The 24,820-nt window shown below is 34.5% G+C and overlaps 3 protein-coding genes across 3 annotated transcripts; 2 read left to right on the top strand and 1 right to left on the bottom strand.

The window, feature by feature from the left end:
• The first annotated feature begins 1,155 nt into the window (after window positions 1-1,155).
• Window positions 1,156-7,919, top strand: LOC109003853 (kinetochore protein SPC25 homolog). Its single transcript, XM_018982171.2, has 8 exons — window positions 1,156-1,491; window positions 1,718-1,783; window positions 2,002-2,148; window positions 5,313-5,426; window positions 5,510-5,599; window positions 5,694-5,816; window positions 6,094-6,314; window positions 7,023-7,919. The coding sequence occupies exons 1-8, from the start codon at window positions 1,323-1,325 to the stop codon at window positions 7,032-7,034; spliced, it is 942 nt and encodes a 313-aa protein (XP_018837716.1). The 5' UTR covers window positions 1,156-1,322; the 3' UTR covers window positions 7,035-7,919.
• Window positions 7,920-8,123: 204 nt separating this feature from the next.
• Window positions 8,124-11,614, bottom strand: LOC109003852 (short-chain dehydrogenase TIC 32 B, chloroplastic). The gene is made up of 9 exons (XM_018982170.2): window positions 11,550-11,614; window positions 11,301-11,474; window positions 10,354-10,585; window positions 10,142-10,221; window positions 9,673-9,826; window positions 8,974-9,052; window positions 8,755-8,842; window positions 8,629-8,675; window positions 8,124-8,532 (listed from the first exon to the last, which is right to left on the bottom strand). The coding sequence occupies exons 2-9, from the start codon at window positions 11,428-11,430 to the stop codon at window positions 8,350-8,352; spliced, it is 993 nt and encodes a 330-aa protein (XP_018837715.2). The 5' UTR covers window positions 11,431-11,474; window positions 11,550-11,614; the 3' UTR covers window positions 8,124-8,349.
• A 5,074-nt stretch (window positions 11,615-16,688) lies between these two features.
• LOC109003849 (FKBP12-interacting protein of 37 kDa-like) lies at window positions 16,689-24,682 on the top strand. Its single transcript, XM_018982168.2, has 14 exons — window positions 16,689-16,830; window positions 16,923-16,974; window positions 17,070-17,131; window positions 17,396-17,463; window positions 17,557-17,593; window positions 19,367-19,454; window positions 19,678-19,742; window positions 19,863-19,940; window positions 20,630-20,677; window positions 22,161-22,214; window positions 22,520-22,681; window positions 23,443-23,512; window positions 23,785-23,840; window positions 24,390-24,682. Exons 1-14 carry the CDS (start codon window positions 16,804-16,806, stop codon window positions 24,558-24,560), a joined length of 1,038 nt encoding a protein of 345 aa, XP_018837713.1. The 5' UTR covers window positions 16,689-16,803; the 3' UTR covers window positions 24,561-24,682.
• Window positions 24,683-24,820: the final 138 nt, after the last annotated feature.

The following is a 24,820-nucleotide window of genomic DNA, read 5'->3' as shown; positions in this document are numbered from 1 at the left end:
AGTTATTGGTGATGCTTCTTGCATGCTAATGATCTCTCTCTCATAAAATATGAACCATAAATTAGCCAGCATGCATATGCTTTGGCTTTTAATTTGGAGTAGGAAGCTGAAGACTACTTTTGCAGAAATCTTGTAATGTTCCACATGAATCTTCTGCTAGTTTTTCATTATCAAGCAATCTAGCCTGGTAATTTCCCAACTTTTTGAGTAAGTTTGAAGTATAACGTGTGAGAAATAGCAAGTTTCTAAAGAGATCTTATAAAAGAATGCTTCTAAACGACGTGATTTTGAATAAATCAGATTTACTTTAGTGCGGTTTGGATAGTGAAATGAGATGAGATGATTTTAGATGAAAGTTAAATAAAATATAATTAGAATATTATTTTTTAATAATATTATTATTTTGAGATTTGAAAAAGTTAAATTGTTTATTATATTTTGTGTGTAAATTTAAAAAAATTTTATTTTATTTTTTATATTTTTTCCCTACGAAAGAGAAAGTAAATAGCAGAAAGCTCAGGTACTTTGGTCCGGATCATAGCAGAGCAAATAATTTCCAACTTTAAATTTTGAAAAAATAATTATTAAATTGGCCTACCAAATATACTACCAATCAATTATAAATATATATATATAATTATGATTGGAATGTAAAATCATCATATGTAGTCACTTGAATAAAAAGGGCAATCAAAACACATCACACATCATATTAAACTATATAATTGAGATGACAAGATTTAAGATGAGAAGTAGCGATTGATTCGGTATTACGCTGACTAGCTTTGATCAAGTTAGTTCCGCAGGTTTGGATAGTGAATTGAGATAAGATGAGATGAGACGAGATGAAAGTTGACAGTTGAATAAAATATTGTTAGAATATTATTTTTTAATATTATTTTTATTTTAAAATTTAAAAAAATTGAATTATTTATTATATTTTATGTGAGAATTTGAAAACGTTGTAATAATTAGATGATATGAGTTGAGAGACTCTCTCAATCAAAACAACCATTAATCAACCACAGGCCCATCTAGTTCATCCTGGTTCCCACCAATGGGCTCACACTGTCAGCCAATTAATTGGGTTCGGCCCACTTATGAATTGGGCCCTACTAGCTCGGTTTAACGAAAGTGCCAGCTATTGAATAGATTATTATTTGATATTATATAGAGATAACCTTGTCCGTCATCTTATCACAACCTCGGAGCGTCAGCACGCGCCTTCCGTAAAGATGGTGTGATTGGATAGAAAATGGCGGCCAGAAGCAAAGATGATTCATTCAAATACAAAACTCTGAGACCGTGTGTTGTGTACATATATGGAAACCCAAGCGGAGGACACTGTGAGGAGGAAGATGGAGTCGCTGCGATTGATCTACGACGGAGAGATACCGATTCAGCAGCGGAAGATGGATTCTCTAAAGGCTTCGTTTCGGAAATCCCTGGAATTGATCGGGGTTACAGCGCGGGAAACCTTCCAAAATCATGGTAAGGTCGTATGTTTTTGTTTGTTGCTTGATTAAAGATGAGGGCCTGTGACTGTTTCCCTTGGGATTCTGAAAAACTTAGCGTTTTCGGTTGCGACATTGTGGGCTGGGATTGTATTAGTGTCTTCGATCATATGGTAGGGTTTCGTTCAGTAGAAGCAACATTCGCGGACCGATATTTTCACATTGATTAAAAGATCCTAGTTTCATTTGATTTTATCATTTAGGAAAAATAGGGGAGGTTAAAGCTAAGCTGAGACTGGCGGAGGATGATTTGGTGAAAGCACTAGCAGGTATATGCCTCTGCTTCTCAAGTAGATAGAAAATCCGCAATCTTTTATGCTTTGTAGTTTCGAATTTGAATTTTATTTTTGAGCTTTTCTGTATTGTCAGTTGTATAAATGGTTAGTGTCTATTTCTTTGAAAACAGGAAGTAATTCTCTTCTAGGTTTAAACTTTGTGTATGTGTTTTTTTTGTCAATTTATTTTCTTCGTTACTCTTCTAATGTAGTGAAGACCCGTAAAGAAGCTGAGAGGATGGCGAAAATGGATGCTATTGCTGCTCAAAAGGCAAGAGTAGAAGAGCTTAGAAGAAGCGTGCAAGAGCAGAGGGCTAATAGGGATGAATATGCCGCAATTATATCTCAACAATTTCTAGGTACTTCCCTGTCATCTTGTTGCTTGATTCGTACTCTGTTCATGAATTTTGTAGTTTCATACCGAGTATATAATTTTTGTGTAAAGTTCAGATAACATTGAACGACTATCGGGCCGATCCTGAAAAAACAACTGGTTGTATACGGTGCTTGTACGTAGAAAGTAATTTTGCTTTTGATGTTTTCTGCAATCCAACTAGTATAATTTTGAATTTGTATGCAAGTACTTATCAACAAAGAACTTCTATGCAAGTGGCGAATGTTCAGTTAAGACCATATGAAACAAATACTTCTAGTTCCGTAGGACCAACAATATACAATATCAGCCTCTGAACAGTTTTTCATTTGTAGGAATAATGTGCAGGTTTTTCATGTGTAGGATCAGATACCTTTTTCCCCATTTTGAGCAGTAACAAATTACAATTCCTTTTATTTTTTCTGGTCTTATTTGAGTTTATTTTTCCCTTTTTGTTCCAGGAGATAATTTTATTCCTTTTTTTTTTTTTTATATATATATATTAAACCAATATATGCGTACCTGTCAATTTCAAGTTAGGCCTTAAGATATATATATATATATATATATTTTATGTCGGGAAACCTCTACAAGGCAAGGGCCCTTCGAACCCACCCATGCAGAGTAAACCCCGGTCTCGTGCACCGCACCCTTAGAAGTTTCCTTACACGAAATTGGTTAAATCGCTGGCTTTTCACTAGAGGGTGTGGCCCCAAAGGATTGTTTGCACCCATGAGGTGTTGAACCTTAGACCTTGAAGGGAGTGATATCCCAAGGCCAAGGCCTTCACCACAAAGGGTTGGCCTTATGAAAAATATATTTAACTTTTGTTATAAAATGAAATTATTTATGAAGACCAAAGAAAAACTTAAAGTCACATATGGGTCTATGATTTAAAAGAACAACTCAAGGTTATACTTAGAAACCTTTGGAATGATTATAAAGTCTAGTCAATGTGGGGCATGGCACTCAATGCATTTTATCACTCATTTATCTATATCATACTTCACTCACCCAATATGGGACTTGATTCACCTTTACCATACTCATTTGCAATATCCCTCACTCAAATCCCAATGCGGAGGGCCCATGCCACACTTGGATTTATACTTTAGAAGAGTTGGTTGAGGTTACAATTAGATCTCTTCCCTATTGAATTACGCCCCCCCTCTAAAACATTATGAAGACAAGTAACATCTAATAACAAACCAATGTGGAATTTGGCACTCAGTGTATTTTATCATATTTTACCCACTTAATGTAGGAGTTAGTAGGGAGTTACACTATTCCCCTTTCTCTATTAAAATATTTTGGAAAAATACACCTTTTGCTTTCAAACTACCATGGTTTTTCTTTTAATTTAATTTTTGATTAACTACTGAAAAAAAAAACAATTTTCACCTTAAAATTTTGCACCCTTGGTTAAGATAATTTCAACAGTTCAAATTGATGAGAGATAGGATACCTAACACAATCTCTAATGGTTGGACTCTAACCGAGCATGCAAGTTGCCAAAATTTGATAATTGCGGCAAATTGACAATTTTGATAGTTTAGGGTGCATCTTTTTTTCAAAGATGGTAGTAATTTGGGGGTGCCAAAATACAATGTTGAGTTAACTCTACTACCCATCCCAAGATGCTCGATTCACCCCTCGTGAGTTTTTTAGCTTTGTATTTTTGGGGCTCATCTGAGGAAGGAGTAACCTTGTCACTTTTGATGGGAGGCTTATCTATCATTTGATGAAGCTATATGTCATGTGTGGATCATGATTTCAATTCAAATTAAGCCATATTGCTTTTCTTTCACCTTATCATTGAATTCCCCGGCTGAAGTGATCTGTAGAAAAGAATTGTTAGTGGGAATATCATTGTCAGGTCTCAATGGTGTGAGAATTATTGTTTTGTGAGTTGGTTTTAGTTTGTGGTTTTATGGCTGTGAGGACCACTATACTTTGTGGGAGACAGCCTTGTGATGGTTTTACCACTTGTTAACATTGGATTTGAAGTATATTAATTTTGTCAAAATTTTTTTTTATTTACTTCATTATCCTCAAATTTTTACTTTTTTAAACAAGTATGTGTTATTTGAAGTGTAAGAAAGATGGCGAATCTGTTGACGTGTATTTCATCATTGTGAGGTGGATAAGACTTTGGGGGATGAGATTTTTGGTAGGACAGGAATTGCTTGGGTGATGCCTAAGCAAGTGGTGGATCTTTTTGCATGTTGGCAAGGTTTTAAGGGGAGTCATCGCATTGTTGCCATATGGAAGATGATCCCTTCATGTTTGATGTGGTGCTTATGGTTGGAAAGGATTGGGCAGTGCTTTGAAGATAGAGAATGCTCAATGGGAGAACTTGGAGATTTTCTTTAGAACTTTGTGTATTTGGGAAAAGGCTCTTGTATTGAATGGAGATAATGATTTTCTTTTAGCCTATTCTAGTTCCTAGCTTGTATTTAGGGGTTTTTTCTTGTATACTTCCTATGTACTTGGGCTATACCTATTTACTTGTCAATAAAATTCTCTTATTACTTATCAAAATTTTTATTCCCTATCCAGAGAAATACCTTATTTATTGGTATGAGTTCATAAGAATGATTGTAATTGTCTTCTTCCTGCGTCTCATTAGCATTCAGAAGTGTATGAAGATCGCTTCCTTGATAACAATTAGGTGCCACCATACCTTTTTTATTTTTTATTTTTCAATTTTGGCGCCAACTTGTGTCCTGCTACACTGTGTTTGAATGAGGAATTGCAGTTAATGTGGCATGGACTTGTACATCCACGAACCATCTCATTAGCATTCAATTGCAAACACCTTTTGAATTGGTCGTGTAGAGACATTGATACTTAAGTTGTCCATGTTATTTATAGTTTCAGACTGTCTAGTAGCAAATATGTAGTTTGAGGGTAGTTTGAGCTGTCAATAGGTAATATATGTGGTTTGTAAGTGTTGAAATGCTATATTGAACATAATGAAACCAAAGCAATATGCTTATGTATCTTGGCATTTGTTCTGTATTTCTTCCCTTATTATTTTCTTCTTTCCAAATCGTCTGTCAACATTGAAATGTAGCTTTGTTAATGAAACTGGAACTGCAGAGGAAAGGCTGTTATAGTTTACTTTCCCCCATTTTGTACTATAAACAGCTCTGGCAACATTTGAAGATAGGAGTAACAAAGAAGTTGAATGTAAAGCTGAAACACAAGATGCAACTTTGTGGTATAATAGAGTTCTTGGTTTCCATGTCGAAGGCGGACATGGTAATTGAACTCATTTAAAGCTCTGCAATATTTATTTTCTGTATTGTCAATAGCCATTTTCTTACAAGTTTTCTTTTCTTTAGGGGTAAAATTTACTTTCAAGAACATTAATAAGAAAAACCCAAATGAGAAGTACTCTTTCACCATTCGATATGCATATGATACTTACACCTGTAAGTAATTCAGTCCCGTTATTGTTCATGTTGTAAAATTAAATATTTTCCATTGATTTTGATTTCGAGGTGCTCTATATTGTCTGTTGTGTAGTGTTAGATTGTGATATACACTTGAATGACACCAAAGAGTTGATCCATGAATTGAACAGAACCAATGGTTTATTCAAATTTGTCAGAATCATGAGAGAGAAGTTTCAAGAAGCTATGGCTCAAGGTAAAATCTTATTTCCTGCATCCTACGTGGCATACTGCATGCCTGACAAATGATATCGACTCAAAAGTGAGGACTTGCTTCTCTATAATTATCCCATTCCAGTAATCAAATAGCCAAATTCTAATTATTTAACCTGAATTGCTGACATACATGCAGCATCTTTCCTTTCATGCATCGTATATAATTATGATACCTTAGAAAATTTGATGGTTGGGTTACCCTCTGTTCCATTGAGGTTCATCTTCTTATGATAATGGTACCATTTGTGATTTGCCAGAGTTTTTGCCTCAATCAACTACTAGTCATCAAGAGTCTTCCATGATCTCTATGTCGGCTCCAGTTTTGTCCGTGTCTACTGATGGAAGCGAATCCAGTGACTACCGTTTTCAACATGGAGAAGGCAATAGACCTAAGAAAGTACTCCATGCAAGAGTGATGAAACCTGATGTTTTGTCTCCAGGATCAGCATCATCTGTTAGATGTTCCCCTCGTTTGAAGGTATCATGAAAATGATTGATAGTCCATTTAATGAAAACACACACACACACACACACAGAGGGTTGATAGGTTACATTGAAAGCTTAAAGTGTGGATGTAAATTTCATCTATGTTCTCACTATGGGGCTTTATGAGGTTTGAATGTCGTGCAATTTTCCTAGAAGAGTATCTCAGGAAGTAAAGTCACAGAAGTGGCTATCTTTCTTTTCTTCTCTTAATTTAGTTTTGGGATAGTTGCCTTAGGGAGGATTTTAACAGTGGAAAGTCTGATCCAAAAGGAATATAATAATGTTATTTGTATGATTGCTGTATTAAGAATAAGCTAAGCTGCCAGATTGTTTATTTACTGGTGATAGGACTGCTTTTTGTGAGATTGATTTTTGTTAATTCAGAATCACCTAAATTGTCAATTTGTTTCCATTAGGTAGCACCTTAGAAATATTGGAAGTTTATGTATGTAAAAATTAGGCGGAATTCTTGATAGTTTGGTTTTAGCGAAATCTAATCTGTTTTGTTTGGATTGGCTGGCGACCTTGGTCTGATTTTGCTGTCTATCTGCAAACTCAATTGTTCCCGGCTTTGCTTACCATATTTGAAAATTAGTAGCTAGAACAATAAATTATAGGTGTTGCTCACAAGGTTGTAGAATAATACATATGAATGTATCATTCATAATATTATGATGGTGCTCACAAGGTTTTGCTGCAGGTTTATATATGAAGATGGTGGCTGTTATATCACATCAAAATTGATTCAACATACACCTCGGGCCGTAAGCTCTCAGCTAATCATAACTCATGACTCAGGCTGTTTCACGATTGACATGCAAAGCACAACATACAAGTGTTTGCTGTTTAGAAACGGATGACAGCGTCACCATTTTATGTTCCCAGAATTCTGTACGGTGTACTTTGTTTTAATCTAATTATCAGATTTTAACTGCTGATACAACTCTTACATGTATTTCTTAGTTAAACTCAATTACTTCATTGCCAATTATTCCCTTAAACTTTGACTCGATAGAATTCATTCGTGCAACCGATCTCTAATTATCACTTCACCTCACATGCATTATAGGTGCTGTTAACATGTGTTATTTAAGGGTAAGTGATAAAGGGGTGATAGTTGGCGGGATTGAATTGTATTAGGTCAAAGTTTTAGCAAGTGACAATAGGTGACAGTTTGGGGGATCGAGTTATATTGAGTCAAAATCTGGACGATAAAAGGAGGTGGAGGGGTTGGAACCTACTCTGTACTTATATTATTATTTTGAGAAGTACAGTTTTTCGATTAGTAATTCCACTGTTCATGAGTCTTGCCCGTGTGCACGGATTTTGTGAGTATAGCATTTTTGTAGTATCATTTTGCATAAGTGGTGAAAATGGACAAAGAGAAGAATTTGGGTTTAAAGTTCAAACTTGATATTCCCTATTCTCTAGTCTGAGCGAGAATTGGATGGTTTGCCAGCCTATGATCTGCATTTCCTTTTTATCGGTTAGGAGGTCTAAGAAAGTCATTCTTGTTGATTCTTGACCTTTGTGTTCAAATAAGTTCCTTTAAACTTGTTCCTTGTAATATATTTGGCATCTTTGTAAGTAACATAAATGTCCACATAAATATTGATATCGAATGGCTTGAAGTTGATTAATTTTGTGTAATAAATGCTATTTACTTAAGAATTATGCCATGCTTTTGAGCTGACAATAATTAGTTCTAGTTTTGTCGTATTCTGCTTTGGTGGTTAACTAGTTCATGCACTTACATATCTTTCAATTTATATGTTTTTGTTGTCCATTTCCTGGTCTTAGCCAAGCAATCAGGGACGACTTTTGTATAATTATCATATTTCAATTATTGAATAAGCCTAGAGTTGGAGGACCATAGCCTTTAGAGGTGATGAGAAGGGTATAGTTCTCAAGCCCCTTTATTGTATTATGTATTTTAGGTGGTCACCTATTAGTAGGCTTCTCTGACTGGTTTTAATATTTGTAACACAAGACTCCTAAGGCTCTAAATTTACAGAAGAAGATAGATTTTAAGCTGCTGGTTGGCCTAATTGCTTGTTAATCAGAGCTCGAGTGCGCTGCAATAGTTTTTGTGCTTCAGATTCATCATTTGCTAGACTTGAGCAGTTACTCTCATTGCAGTCTTCAAAGTATTTCCCTGTCACCCCTTCTAATTGTGGGCTGAGAGCAACATAGCATGTGGTGGATGCACCCTGCAGAAACATTTCGAGTACCATAACATCAATACTCATATCGTGATAGATCGATCATGCTAAAGAACTCTCTAGCAGGAATGCATGGAGACATACCTGAGATGTTGACTTTAGTAACTTGGATGCAATGAAATACAAAGAATCTGCATATACAAGTAGTAAGATATTAGAATAGGATTGCACCTTGAATTGTAGCCAAAGACCTATGTAATTAATTCATGCCTGTTATAAAGCCCTTATGAGCTCTAATGATTCCTGTCTTCACAATGCCTGGATGTACTGCATTGATAGTTACCCTTGCATTCCTTGCCTGCAAGATTCCAAGAAACATTTCAGCAGTGGACTTGCATATCCATGATCCAAATGAAAATGCTCTCTCTAAGAGATCTTTCTCACAAATTAGGAAAAGGGAACATGAATAAAACCAATCTTGACTCTTACCTTCAAGTGTCTTGACATTTCCTTAACATGCAATATGTTAGCCAATTTTGACTGAGCATATGATAGAGTCCCATTATAGCTGCATAAAATCAGAAATAGTCATGAATTTTGTTTTCAAAAAGTTCATCATATCCAGCAATGGCATATATTCTTGTATTGTAAATATTACTAGATTCAAGCAGTCAGGTTTTGGTACAAGCTGGGACTCCTGTCTGTCTCATATGATTGGTTACCAAGAAGAAAGGGGCAAGCTGGTTAGCTAAGGTACCATTAATATTGTCTTGTGAATCACAATACTTCCGACAATTTTATTGGTGTTTAGGGGTCTTGTGGGTCGGCACTGATACTCAAATAATGGCAACTAGTTTTTTTATGTTTTGAGACTGAAAAAGTGATGTCTCCTGAGCCTGTCTTGACAAAAAAAATGAGTGTTTTTTTTTTTTTTTTCACATGATCTATATTAAATCAACTAATTTAATAGAATTATTTAATAAAAAATATCAAAATTTTGGTTATTTTGAAATTGAAATTTTATATGACTACAATATTCTATTTATAAGAACATAATTATGAAATTAATTGTAAAAGATATATGTTTGGTGTGTATTATATTACTTTATGGGTACTTGGTTGAGAGAGATTGTACGTAGGTGTCGTATTATATAGAAAGAAAACGACAAGAAAAGTGAGAAATTTTACTTCTTTGGATTGAGCATTTGATTGAAGGAAAATTCATCTCTCTTCACCCAGCTATGAATAACAGAAGTAACATTTATTATTCTTCCTTGGATGCCTGTCTTGTCTGCTGTTTCTACCATTTTCTCCAGCAGCATTTCTGTTATTAAAAAATGTCCTGCATGCCCAAAATAATTCAAATAATGATCAGTACATTATATATATATTAAAGCCCTGATTCGGGTTTTTTTTGGTAAAAGTAGAAAGATGTTGAAGGGTGTGTTATTTTCTTTCTTTATTTTTTTTATACAAAAAGTTTTATATTTTATTTTATTTTTTTATTTTATAATTTCTCTTAAATAATGACATTTGAAATACAAAGGCCCCCCCAGCAGCTTGTTCTTATTGGGTTACGCTAGCAAAAAAAAAATCATTGCTGGGTTAAGGTTTTTTGTTCTTAAAACTACATATTTGTCAATTATAAATGAATTACCCAAGTAATTGGTAGCAAACGTCATCTCGATTTTGTCTTCAGAGAACTCCAAATTCTGAGAGAATATTCCAGCATTGTTTCTGCAAAAAAAATAATTTTCTTTCACTATTTCAGAACTCCAAATCTTTCTGATCTCTCTCTCTCTCTCTCTCCCTCACACACACACACAGACACAAAGAGCTAGCTAGGAAAAGATGAACATGCATACTCACATGAGAATGTTAAGGGGTAACTCTAGTGACAAGAACTCGGTACAAAATCTCTTTACAGAAGTTAAGGAGCTCAAATCAATCTCCAACAATATGATCTCAGCGTGAGGACTCTCCTTTTGAATCTCCTCCTTCAATTCAGCTGCCCTCCTTAGATCCCTTGCTGGAATTACGACCCTCACACCTCTCTTTGCTAAGACTCTTGCAGTTTCAACTCCAATCCCTGACGTTGCCCCTTAACAGATCATCAAAACCCAAAAAGCTTTTAGTAATTAATTTATATATATATGCATGGGAATATGAATCATGTGACATGCATGACAATTGGTTGTCACAATATTATAGCTCATCCTATGCAAAAGAGACAAAAATCCATATTCTGGTACAGCCAAAAAGAACCACTACTATATTTAGAACCCCATCCAAGTTTACTGATTGGAGGGAGAATATATGTACGTTTCAGAAAAATTTTACAAGTTATCTATCCTCTGACCAAATGTTTTCTTCAGAAAAAACCTTATAAGAAAAAGAATACATGAAAACATGCTCAGTGTGTGTACCCGGCCATTAAATTTGGTAAATTATTCCTGAGACTTTTTGGGAAAGTCAGATAAAATTTACTGTTTTTAAGATAATTGATGAAGAAGATGGATCAACAAAAGGAAAGAGAAACGATACATGGAGGAAGTAATATTGAACATGACTTCCATGAATCTGTGAAGTCAGCAGAAACCCGGGGAGGGGTGGAGAGAGAGAGAGAGAGAGAGAGAGAGAGAGAGAGAGCAGAGCCTTAACATTAGAGCAAACTGCAAATTAATATGATGCATGAAACATCTGATCCCATGCAATAATCAGTGAAACAACAGCTTGCTAGCGTGTTTCGACTACCACAGGTCAGTTTATAATATATTGTGGTTAGAGAATATCATTAGCTTGATGATCAGACTAACCAGTGATTATTGCAGTTAAACGGGAAGAAACACAGCAAGAGGAATCTTCTGTGACTTGCTCTGCAGTTGAGTTTGAGCCATAACCACTTGGGCCTGCAATTCCTGCCAAGTACCTTAGTGTTTCCTTCATGAGGCCACCAGATAGATACCAATTGCCAACTTATAATAAGAATCCTAGAAAGCAAGAGATCAGCATTTAGAAGAAAACCACATGATCCTATATATATATATATATATATAAATACAGACCAGAAACAATATCGATCTTCATGACCTTATAAGCCCTGCAAAGGACAATTTGGGTGGTCCACAAATTAAGTAACAGAAGTACTGGTGGGGGTGGGAGGAAGTGCTTTTAAGCCTATCTATTCTCTGAAAAAAGGAACTGTAATTGCGAAAAATATGCACCATCATTATTACTGTACCTCTTTGTTTCTAATAATTACTGTCTGTCCTTGAGTGCCCTCAATTTTTTGGTTTTGCTTTAGCCCAGATTGTTATTTCCAGCTAGGCGGCCTGCTTTTGCTATTTCAAGTCATGTAATTTTATGCTCTTCTTTTACATCAATTAAGGTTGTTGTTGTGACAATAATAAGATTTTTTTTTTTTTTTTAATCTTTCTCGTTAATTGCCACCGGCCCTAGCTTAACTTTTTCCTTCTTCTTTGTGATTATAATTAACATGGCCACAAATGGCTTATAATTATTAGATGTACGTACTTTCTGGTAATTAATTTTATATATATATATATTAACTGATCTGCATCTCATGAGAAATTAACGTACTGATCTTTTGATGCTAATTAATTAAAAGAGAAATAAGATTATTAGGTTGCAAGGAGCTAATTAGATTAGGTGCTCAATCCATATCGACCAAAAGATACGCTGACTAGTACTGCATGCATCAAAAGATCATTCACATTAATTAATATATACGTTGGAAGCGGGTAAATCCCATGATCCCCACTACTACCGCAACTTTAAGAAAGTTAATTAACTTTTCCAAGTGTGAAATTTTTTTAAATAAGAGTCTACGTATATATATTAAATGTGGTGAGTGAAAAAATTTAGTAAAAAGATAAAAACTTTCATTTATCTCTCTTAATTTTTCTATAGAAATCATCTAGATCTCTTGATCTTGAAGTGTGAATTTTCTAGTAGACTCTACTAACCTCCTAAAGCAATGTAGAAGTGCAAACATTAATAAAGTAACATGGGCTGTAAGACAAATAAAGATCTGACCTTGTGAGAATTCCGTTCCTTGAGGTAATTCGATTTAGCCTTATTATATATATATATATATCTAAATCACTTTAATTTTCGTTTGTTTTTCTCGTTTAATTGCCACCAATATAATATATATTACCTTCAACTTTCATTTTTTGGTGAACCTTTATGTTTGAAATTAACATTCATCAGTTAATTAAACTCAAGCATGCATGATGCTCTTGCAAGGGAATTAGGAAAAAAAATAGCACTAGTCATAAATCTATTATTTATGTCGTCACTTGATCAACAATATTCACACTTTATAATTTACAGAAATGATCTAATTTCTTAAAGACAAAAAAAAAAAAAAAAAAGGTGTACTGTACGTAGTTCTGAGTTCTTAGTATGGCCGGGTACATGCATGCATGAACTCAAAAAGTAAAAAAAAAAAAAAAAAGAAAAAAAAAAAGTAAAGTTTGGGGTTCATGAGTAGCTCGATCTCACACGTGGACATCTAGAAAATCTCACCAATCGATAACGCGTGCATGCAATCGTGAATTAAACAGGTTTTTGACATTTTATCGCGAAAAAGGAATCAAATATGTATATAGGGCTATATATACGTTTCTGCAGACAAAAATGCTTTTGCTGCGTGCCAACGTGCCACCCACGTCTCCTTTTGTCCCTAATGGCCAAGAATTTCCATCCTTTGGTGTTGAAAAATGATGGGTGGTGTTGGAGATTGAGGGAGTAAAAGAGAGGCATTGAGATTGACTCCTCAACAATGGAGTTGTGAACTGGCTATGCACCAGGGCCCCCTCCTGTCTCCTCAGTTGCCTACATCTATCATCAATCTGCCCCAACTCCATGAAGCATTTCCCTGTTCTAGTTTCGCATGTGATAGATACACATATATACATATATGTCTTCTTCTTCATCCTTTCATCATTCATCATGACATTCTCCCAAAAATAAGAGTGTCAAAAGTAGCAGAGCTAGCTAGCTAGCTAGAGTTGATTATTATTTGGGATGCCGCCTGCCCATGCATGCATAATTTGTTCCTCGATCATGTTCTAGCTAGCAGATATTACATATATATATATAAATAATATATGTACATGCAGCTTGTTGGATACAAAAGGGAAACTAATTCCTGCCACGACTCATGAAATTAAAGAGGTCGATCGATTTAGATTCATGCATGATCTTTGTGAATTATTAAATATATATTGAACAGATCGATCATGCACTTCTACTACTTCCAGATAATGAATATTTGATTATGGGTATGATTTGTTCAAACTAGCACATGAATATATATATATATATATATATATAAACTATATATGATACAAGTCGTTGTGATCTTGTACTCAACATGCCGAAGTATATCATGTTCTTTAAATATATATAGTAGGAATTGGTACAATGCATTAATCAAAAGATTTTTGTTTTTTGGTTGAATTTGAATGGTGGATATATATATATATATATATATATATATATGTGCGTGGAAAACAAGATTTTAGTTTTTTACTCGAGAAATAGGACTTTCATGATTATTCAGTTTTGTCATGCCATGATCATCAACCTCAACCATCTCCTCAAACTCCTAAAAGTCCATGACAGATTAGGTAAATGGGAAAGCTCTTTAATTATAATTGGTTTCCCTTTTTCATTTTTCCTGCTACTTTGTTTGTTTTTTTGGTGTTTTAGTACTATTTTCTTTACTAATAGGATGGAACTCACCAAATTAAGGAGAGACATGCAGTGAAAAATCATTCACACTGATCAGAAATCTGGGTTTCAAAGAAAGGAATCTGAATTTGGATTCCAAATAAAGCTAGCTATCTAGGTGCATGTAATCAAGTTTCAAACCCAGTACCATATATATATTTTTTTCTTGTTTTGTCTTGATCTTGATCTAGCTAGCTGCTAGCACTTGATAATTAAGAAACTTTTACTCCTAATCATCTCGATAATCTTTTGTCAAAATCACCAACAACTCCACCAGTACACATCATCATCATCATCGATGTTATAGGAGTAAACAGTAGTTGTGAGAGCTTAAGCCAAACTACTAATTAAATCAGCTACCTAACCAAGAGAAAATGAGCCTTTTGTACTGTTCTTTGACAATCCATGGTGAGTAAATTAAAACAAAAATATTAAAGCAATAGTGCTTAGATTAATATATATATATATGTAAATATCTGAGGGCCCAGGTGTTACAATGTCTCCCTCCATAACAGATCAGTTTTTCCCTACCTGAATTGATGCATTCAACAAAGCTAAAAATCCAAGCTGCCGACATTAAAAACTTTTAAATTCCCTGATCTTAGTCATTCATAATTTATACATGTCAACACATGACCCTATATACATATATATATATATATATATCATTTTGATGAGTACCCGCACGTGCCATATGCCAATCCCAGGCTGACAAGTGGCCCCCTAAGCAGATCCCAGACCCCCCATGAGTCAATCACGGAATTAGAGGACTTAATTGGTGTGGAACACAGTAGAGGCCTAGCTAGTCATGTTCCCCTTTTGCTCATTACCTTTAACATATATATATATATATATATATATTATTAAGAAGATGATCCGTGCTATAAGTAATAAATAACAATAATAAGATGATCCATCTTAAGCAATAAACAACTAATTGGGAATATTTGTCATCTTTTTTTAATTATAATTCCTTGCTTCTTGTTTGTTTGTTTGGTACCACCAGCTTGTATCTGAAGATTTCATGAAAAGGTTGTTTGTCTTCATCTTTATCATCTTCAACATATATAACCAAAAAGAAGATCATTGGTAATTTTAAAATTAATTTTATAATCCGAGTATTCCAAGACCGGAACATGCATTCGATCCTATATATTTATTTATAGGATCGAATGCTAGCTAGATCATGCATATTGTAGCACGAGGTTTGATTAAAAACATTAAAAATAGCTTCCTCCTAACAGACATCAACAGAAAAGACATATAAATAGAATGTTTCAAACCTGTGTTTACATGAATTATGAATTAATTGCTCTTTGAAAATTAGGGTAGTGGAAAAGGAGACATTTGAAATCACAACAATTTAAATTCAAAGACAACATCATGTGTTTCCCATATTATCATGTGGCTTTGAGGAGGGTGGTGGAACATTAATTAATTCTTTTTTTTTTTTCTTTTCTTGTGGGAAATGATGCTCTATGTATATTTCGGTTGGAGATTAGACTTTTAAGTCTAAGAAAGAAGGAGATAGCTTAAACTATGGTTTTTAACTTTGAGACTTTTTCTTTTTCCCCTTTGATCATTTCATCTTCCAACGACTCTCTATCAATTTTATATAAAAAAAAAATATCTGATTTGACATAACACATCGAGTCACGTCAATTTATAATTATTTTTGTAGATATATATATAACAGTGTTTCTTAAAGCTTCAAGAAAAAAAAAAAAAGATCAAGAACTTCACAAAGTTGACACTTTTAAGAGCGTAAAATTAAACCTGCCTTGATCAAAATGCAATTGATTGATAAAAAAAAAAAAAAATATTCATCATTCTCATACACTACATGTTAGAAAAAGATGTTGCTTTGAATGCCAATCTCTGCAAATCCCCCAAGCTGTGCTGTCAAGGCCATAATTCAAGTTTGTCTGTGACAAATTACCCTGTTTTTCACTTGAATTGGGTTCCAATCCGCAGTCCAATCATGGTGGTGGTTGAAAAAGAAAGAAAGAAAGAAAGAAATCCATGGTCGTCTTTTCTTCACCAATTGAGGCCATGGGCCTGAACAAGACAACTAACAGTAATAGTAGGTCAATGAGTTAAAAGCCATCACTGTTCTGTTTGGGATCCAGCTTTGAATTTTTCATGCTTTCGGTTCTAAAATCATAACCATTTGTCTTTTCTTGGGCAAATTACGAAGGAAAAAAAAAAAAAAAAAAAACACCTGCAAATTGAGTTTGATAAACATGTACATACATGCGTCGAGCAAACTCGATTACTCGATTGCTGTTATATTTGGGCTTTGGGCATTGCTGTTATAAACTGGGCCCTAGGCCCATAAATGAAGACTGTGGGGCCGATCCAAAACAGAATGTTAATGGGAATGAACAAGTTCCCAACCAGCATTAATGCGGAGGCCTAAAACGGTGCGTCGAAAGGGTATTCACGTAGTTTGGTTCACTGAGTATAATCAAAAGAAATTTCAGATCCTCGGCGGACAGTGATATCGAATTTCGACGCTAAAGACTCTCCCGGTAGCAAATCTTTGGGGTTTTGATTTCCATGGCTGCCCACACAAATCTCGATGATGTAATATGAACTCCTTCAATCCCTTAGCTGGCTAATTTATATACCTTAGCTTCTGTTGTTTTGCTCATTGAAGGCATTTTTGTGAAACGTAGGATGATGATTTCGGAGGCCATTTTCCTGGAACTCACAATACCAGGCGTTCAGGTTAGTTCGGTTTTTCTGTAGCCGAGCTGATTCTTAGCGTTTGATTTTTTAAGTTTTTTTTAAAATGTGTTTGAACTTTGTGTAAAATACATTAGCTGATAAGAGAAGCTTTGGGGATCTCGAGGACGACGAAGATGATGTTTTTGGTTCAAAAAAGGTAAATTTGAATTGATTTTTCTATGATTTTAACTTTGTGTCCTCTTAAGCTAATTAGGAAACCTCTTTTTTGAGTTGTAAACCTAATTCTTGGATTCGGCTATTCAATTGTCGGAAATTTTACTGGGACATGATATAGAGAGTGTGTGTGGGAGTCTTCATCTATCGTATTACATTCCTTTTCCCATTCATGAAGTTCAAAGACCTTTTCTTTCTTGTCACTTGTGGATTTTTGAAGATAATCATTTGTTTTTTCGCTATGCAGATTAAAACAAAGTTAGAAGAAACTGCTCCTGGTGTAGCAACAGGGATGATTTTGTCACTTCGTGAGAGGTATTCTAAGATCTAGAATGAATCTTTATCTAATGGATGGAATTATATGCCATTTGCATCGTGTCTTATTTTTGCTGGATTTTTCTTTTGCAGTCTTCAAAACAGTAAGGATGAGCTCGCAACATTCCAAGTATGTATTTATATGTCCTTTTTTATCGTTCTGTAGGAAGTATCTATCATCTTAGTTACTGTAAAAAACAGGTAGCATCTATCATCTTAGTGCTGTAAGTTATATGTTCAAAGCTAATATAAATTTAAGGTAAAAAGTTAGTCAACACTAAATTAGGGAAGAAATTACACTTAGAAACTTATTATGTAGAGTTTGGGCACAGTTCTATCTTGTTTCTGTATTATCCATTAGTAAGAAGCCTTTAAGGTAACAAGAAGCCCTTCTTCCAGAAAGCCAGTGTTTTTATAATTTTTTTTCCACAAAAAAGATTGATTTGTAATTCTTTAACTTTAATCTTTTGACTCTTTACATACTGGTAAAAAAATTCTTTTGACTCTTTATGCATATCATACTGAAAAAATTAAAACCTCTAGTCTTAAATATGGTGCTTTTTACATTTTGAAGATTATGGAATGGATTAAAACTATTGAGGATGCCAATTCGCATTTAGGTGGTGAATGAGATCCTCATATGATAAGAAAAATGGTAGGTGGTGTATGAGATCCCACATTGCTTGGGAAGGAGAAGTTCTTGCTTTTTATAAGGTTCCAATGGAGTTTCAATTGTATCATTGACTAGTTTTTTTGGAGTATAGGCCATGTGGTTTAGGCCTTCTATTGGGGTGTTACAAATGACATCATAGTCTATTCCAACTAGAAATGTGAGACTTGAGCTGTGCCACCTACGACGGATAGGCCCGATAAGGACGTCGAAAATTTAAGGGGGGAGAGATTGTGATACCCCATATGATAGGGATAAGGGTAGGTGGTGAATGAGATCTCCATATGATAAGGAAAAGGAAAATGCTAGTTTGCTCTCTCATTTTGACCGCTTGTGTATTTAATTTTTTTAACTTAATGATTAAGAAAGTGATTTTTAGTGTATTAGTGTATTTTTTTTATTTTTTAAAAATATTTAAATATGTTAAAAAAATATGAAAAGAAAAATGAGAAAAAAATAAAAACACACATTTGTGCTAGGCGGCACGCCCAGCGGTCAAAGTTGGGTGGCAACCTAGCACAACTCTAAGGAAAATGGTAGGTGGTGTATGAGATTCGACATTACTTGGGATGGAGAAGTTCTTGCTCTTTACAAGGTTCCAATGAGGCTCCAATTGTATTATTGACTAGTCCTTTTGGAGTATAAGCCATGTGGTTTGGGCCTTCTATTGGGGCGTGTATATTTTTCTTTCTATCAATTTGGAAGAGCATTTATTTAACCCTAATTATTAGTTAGATTCAAGGTGGCTCTCTTTTTGAGCACTGATAAAGTGGATAGCTTTCTTGATTTGGAAGTTTCAATTGAATTTGGAATGATTATGTTGTCTCCAAATAGATACCAATTCAATCATTTCATAAATAATAAGTGATCAATTAACTAACCCACTAACTATTTATTACCCATAATATGTTGGTGTTTCATTGAAACTTATACATTGTATGATCTATAAATGGGTTTCTGAAACTTACAATTAACCTCTTCTACTCAGAAACTTCACATCAATAAACTTCAGCATTAGTAGCAAGGGAAATTTAGATAGTTTTCCCAGTGCCACACTTGCACGTTTTAAATGTTGGAGGTCATGTCTGCATTTTGTAAATGCTGCTTTCAAAATTCAGATATGACGAAAGTGCATAATGATTATATGAAAGTGCATAACGATTATGTCTATTGTATGGTTGTGTCTCTGCCAAAATATTTACTGGGCCATTAATATGAGTTTGTCACTTTCAGGCGGACCTTGAAGCTGCAAAAATTGAGATCCAAATGTGGCATTCTTCATTTCTTAACGAATCCTTTATACCTGCTGGGATTTCCCCTGGTTAGCCTTTCCTCAAGGAGTTCATTTATTATTTTTCGTTTGTACCCTCGGTTAAGATTTCATTGTTAAGACAAACAAAAAATTAGCCACATGGCACAATCGTAGTGTCAAATCTGAATAGCAGGTGCAAAATAAAGCCTATTGGTACCTATAAAAAAAATAAAATAATGAGATCCTATTCTGCCTTTATTCCCAAAACAGCTAATAATCACATTTTTTGTAGAACCTAAATTTGTGATCGATTATCTTCAGACTCTAAAATCATCCGAGGAGTCATTAAGAGAACAGGTGGCTTGTTTTTAGTTTTGCTTTCTTTGCTTCATGTAAAGTTATTTATCTGCTAATCAAAAAAAGAAAAAAAGTCACTATTTATTATGTAGGACTTCATCCATGTTATTATTGTTACAGCTAGAGAAGGCAAAGAAAAAGGAAGCTGCTTTCATTGTAACATTTGCAAAACGGGAGCAGGAAATAGCAGAGTTAAGGGTAATTTTTTTTCATACCAATTTATGTAATTTAATTTTGGATCTACAAATCTCGTTTTTTTAGCAGTACACATCTCATTGGGTAGAAAAGAGGAACAATTTGGTGAGATGTCAAAACAAGGAACATAAATAATCCTCATATAGTTCTTGCAAAATTGCTCCTTTGGTATGAATGTGTTACAACATAAGTAAGTCAAGTAAGATCTACTTATAAAACAAAAAACTTAAGATCAGCTTTTGTTGACATTAACCTGTAAAAACACTTGGAGTTTGCCAAAATGAAGACTGCATGGTTCCTTAGCTGTGGAGTGCCCAGATTCGTAGACACAGATCCATCACAATAAAACATAAGGAATTATTTACTAGGGGTGCCAAACAGTAACTTTGATGCTACGGCTTCCGTTAATGACATAGAAAATGCAGATTTCTTCCCAGATCGAATTACTCAAGTGAGCAGATTCCTTCAAGGGTTTACATACTAAAAAGATTCCTTCAAAGGTTTCTGTAATTGACGCCCAAAGATAATTTAGTGACTCCACCTCCTTCCCTAAATTCGTTTATTATATAATTATCCTGTATCCTATTATTTCTTGAATTTTATACAGCTTGGTTTTTTATTTTGTTGATTCCTTGCATGTAATTCTATGGTTTTATGCCTATCTAAGACCAAATTCATTCTTAAATTCCCAGTCTGCTGTCAGGGAATTAAAAGCGCAACTGAAGCCACCATCAATGCAGGCAAGATATTATGCTTTGGTTTTTGTTGCTCTCTCTTTTTTTGGGGTTGGGGGTGGGGAGGAGAGAATTGTGACTGGAGTATACAATATTCATGAAATTGTAGGATCAGGAGTCATTTTAATAGTGTTTTTTATGAGTAGAGATACTGCAATTGTAAATTCAGCGTCTTTGTTTTTTGGTTTTCAGTTTGTGATTTCTCTGTGACCTCAGTATTTGATTTTCATAGGGAAGGAATTAGTTATCTTCTTTTGTGAACGATATATTTACTTGTTTTGTTATCCTTAGTTCATACTGTTCTTTTATACGTGGAAACTCGCTCACCAAAAAGCCTACATTGCTAAGTTCCAAAAACTCCATCTCACAGTAACATATATGTTTTGATACATCTACTTCATTGGGCAACCAAATTTCTTTTCAGTTTTGTGGATTATTGTCGGCATTTTTAAGCATTTTCCTTCATTAATTCCCAATTGTGTATGATTTTTAATAAAATCTTCGACTAGTACTTCTAAAAAATGTTATTCTCAATATTTTTCTGGATCCAAAGAAAAGTTTTTTCTCTTAGTCTGAAAGCTCTAGGTTCCCAATATATTAAAAAGTTTCAGATTCAAGGTTGCCTCATATGTTTTTTCTGATGAATATGTATTTGTCAAATGCATAGACAGGTATAGTGTTTGATTTTTTTTTTTCCCTTTGATTGGCACTGGGTGTCCAGGACAAAGTCTCAACTAGTCCCGGGGGTGCACAGGCCCTCAGCATAGTATTTGATTTTGAGGTTTGGATTCCTTTTTTTGGACAACCAGTGCCCATGTTTGAGACTTCTGGGGTCATAGGCATGCTGAGAACTGAATTCATTACTAATCAAGACTCGGCTTACGTTTCTCTTAAATCATAACCTGTCCTAAATATATCTTTGAAAGTACATGCTAAAGCGTAAGTGTAAAAGTGGAAATTCTGAGTTAGTCATTCCTAGGAGTTCTTTATTTGCTTGCTTAGGTTTGCAGGCAGGCATTTTCTGTACCTATCATTATATTTTTGTCATCTTTGAAATATATGAGACATTTTCTTGTTTGTGGTAACAATGTTTGAACACACATTCTTGATCTTGGATGACTACTTGCCACTATTTCTAAAAGTCCCATTGAAGTGCTGGATGCTCTTTGTGATTACCTAACTATTATTATTGTGTTGGTGAAATGTCAATGACAACATCAATATATTTCTTGCCTTTTTTTATTTCTTTACTTATCACAATATATATGATTGCTTATAGTCTTTTGATTTCTTGAGTCTGGAAATCTCTATCTTGTAGGAAGAATTGAAAAAGTTCATACCTGCTGAGGCTGATATAATGTTTCATTGTGTTTATTTGGAAATAGAAACATGCTTTTTCTTTCTTTCTTTTTTTCTTCTTTCCTTTTTTTTGTGAATTGTTAAGTAACTAATTAAATCCACAATTTTCGTATGCTGGTTCATTTGACAGGCTAGGAGGTTACTACTAGATCCAGCTATTCATGAAGAGTTTACACGTTTAAAGGTTTGTGCCTGAAAAGCTGCTTGTAAGCAAGTTAACTTTTGCTAAAATCGATGCCTTACACATATGCCCTTCTGCTCATGTCCAGTCTAATTGCCAATGAGATGGAAACGGTCTCATGTTACTGTGAATAATATAACTTAGTCAATTATGTAATGTTTGAATATCTGTATTTTTCTATACAAGTGGGCCTATGATTTTTAATTACCAACTTCAACTCAACTCTTATGGAGCAAAATCATTTTAAAATTGTGCGTTTTGCATTTAGAAAAGTCTGTTTATGTTTTCTTGTGATGCCATAATGCTAGAACTTGGTTGAGGAGAAGGAGAAAGAGTTGAAGGAGAAACAGGATACCATTTCTGCACTCAGTTTCACTCCACAAAGCAAGATGGGTAAGATGCTGATGGCTAAATGTAGGACACTGCAAGAGGAAAATGAGGAGATTGGAAATCTGGCTTCTGAAGGAAAGGTTCTGCATTTCATTTTAGTTTATTTTATCGTGGTTTCAATTTGTATTTTTAGTCTCATCAGCCTAGAGGGTAATTATTCTTTTTAGCGTTTCTTGAGAAACTTACAGGATCTTACACTGTCAACAAGAAAATGTTACAACATAAATGACTTAAATGCTATGATATGCACGCCTTTAATCAATATCATGCAGTCTATACTAGGATGCTAAACAAACATTTTTTTACGAGTGAGAATAAAATTTTATTAAAAGGAAAGAGGCATAGCTCAAGTACACAGGACTGTCAGGAAGTATAAATGGAATACACCTAGCATCATCATCCAAGGACTAGAAATGGATACAAGCAAATTGTGGAAACTATCCCCATTACAATCAATAACCGAAGCCGAGAAAAGGGTGTTGAAGAAGAATCTTTTCAGATGATCCAAAGAATGCTCCCGGTCTTCAAAACACCAACCACTCCTCTCCATCCATAGGCACCACATAATACAATGAGGAATCATTTTCCAAACTGCAGCAACATGTATATTAACCTGAAGACCCTTCCAACACCCAAACAACTTGACTACCCTTCTAGGCATAACCCCTTCCGCACTGGTCTGGTTGAAAATATCATCACACAAGGACCTGGCCACCTCGCAATGCAATAATAAAGGGTCCGCTGATTCCCCCTTTTTATTCTATGTTTTCAGAATCGATTGTTTGATTGATGTTCCTTTATACAAAACATTGGATGATTTTTTTCAATGTTTTGTCTGCAGATGCATGAATTATCAATGCAACTTGCTTTGCAGAAATCACAGAATGCAGAACTCAGAAGTCAATTTGAAGGTCAGTAATGTGCAATTGTATGTATATTTGTTACTTTGGCTGGGTTTCACTTACCATACGTGCCAAAATATAGGTAAATTAAATGATCCCTATGGTATATTCTGAATTTCAAAGTGGTCCCACTATCTAATTTCCGTTAATTATATGACAGAAAATACTTTTGTGACACCCATAATTTAAATATTTTTGTACCTCAAATTAACCTAATGTTTTTGCACCTTTGGTTTACAAAGTTCATGCAATGATGATTCTCTTTGCTCTATTGCACACAGGACTGCACAAACATATGGAGGGGTTGACAAATGATGTGGAAAGATCGAATGAAATGGTTTTCATCTTTCTTTCATTTCTTAATTTTCTCGAAGTGAAATATGCAGTTTGTTGATATGCTTGTTTGTTTATGTTTTTATCTAACGTGTATCTTTAGAAGTAACCGAAAAAAGAAATGTTCCCAAACAATGGGAGGACCCTCATGCTTTTTGTCTACTCTGCTGTTGGTGGATGACATAATTGTATTGGACCAATTTTCTAGGACAAGTGATATCATGTAGTTGATGATTGCAGCTGTACGATTATCGTTGTTGGACCTTAATGGACTAATGAGTTTTGGGCAGAATTATATGAGCTAATCTGTGAATTGCTTTAGATGCTTCAAACAAAACAAAAGACTGGAAAAGTTGATTTATAAGCTTAATTTGTAACAATCAAATATCCGGTGTTGAATGAGATACTGGTGAACTTAAACCTGGCTGACATTTCAATTGGGGTTTCTTGTTGTTATTGTGTGTGTGTATATATATATATATATATATGTATATATTTTATAAGTATATAGTAGTTAACAAGGATCTGCATTAATCTCATATTTCTTCTGCAGGTGCTCATCTTGCAGGAGAATCTGAAAGAAAAAGATGGAGATATTGAAAGGCTGAAGCAAGAGCTTCACCAGAAGAGCCAAATCGGCCAAATCGAGGATGAAAAAACCGATTCAGATTCAAACAAGAAAGCTATAGATGAGACAATGATATCTGAGGACGCCGGCAACTGAGATCTTCATTGCAATTTTGTATGATTAAATCAATTTTCTCCTCTTCTCCAAGTGGTTTGTACATTAAAACTAAACTGTTTTAAAGTTAAAGAGAACGAGGGAAAAAGCTCATTCTGAACCTAGTCTATCCAGTGTTCATTTGAAAGGGGCATAAATCCATGGCTGAAGATCTTAAAATGTGACCCGATTTTTCTTAAAGTCTTGTTTGTTTTCAAAAAACATTTTATATAATCTCATTTAATCATTATAACTTTTTTAAC

Source organism: Juglans regia, chromosome 2 (genome assembly GCF_001411555.2).
Source record: "Juglans regia cultivar Chandler chromosome 2, Walnut 2.0, whole genome shotgun sequence".
In the NCBI taxonomy this organism is placed as follows: Eukaryota; Viridiplantae; Streptophyta; class Magnoliopsida; order Fagales; family Juglandaceae; genus Juglans; species Juglans regia.
Note: the sequence above shows the minus strand (reverse complement) of the source record. Positions and strands in the feature narration are given on the sequence as shown.

Coding starts and splice junctions, on each gene's coding strand:
- LOC109003853 (XM_018982171.2), top strand. CDS start 1,323: ATGGAAACCCAAGCGGAGGACACTGTGAGGAGGAAGATGGAGTCGCTG. Junction 1,784..2,001: donor TTTGGTGAAAGCACTAGCAG/GTATATGCCTCT, acceptor CTTCTAATGTAG/TGAAGACCCGTAAAGAAGCT. Junction 5,600..5,693: donor TGCATATGATACTTACACCT/GTAAGTAATTCA, acceptor TCTGTTGTGTAG/TGTTAGATTGTGATATACAC.
- LOC109003849 (XM_018982168.2), top strand. CDS start 16,804: ATGGCTGCCCACACAAATCTCGATGAT. Junction 16,831..16,922: donor CCCACACAAATCTCGATGAT/GTAATATGAACT, acceptor TGTGAAACGTAG/GATGATGATTTCGGAGGCCA. Junction 22,215..22,519: donor AAGAGTTTACACGTTTAAAG/GTTTGTGCCTGA, acceptor CCATAATGCTAG/AACTTGGTTGAGGAGAAGGA.
- LOC109003852 (XM_018982170.2), bottom strand. CDS start 11,430: ATGAAGGAAACACTAAGGTACTTGGCAGGAATTGCAGGCCCAAGTGGT. Junction 10,586..11,300: donor TTTAACTGCAATAATCACTG/GTTAGTCTGATC, acceptor TGATCTGTTAAG/GGGCAACGTCAGGGATTGGA. Junction 9,053..9,672: donor CAAATGCTCAATCCAAAGAA/GTAAAATTTCTC, acceptor GATTTTATGCAG/CTATAATGGGACTCTATCAT.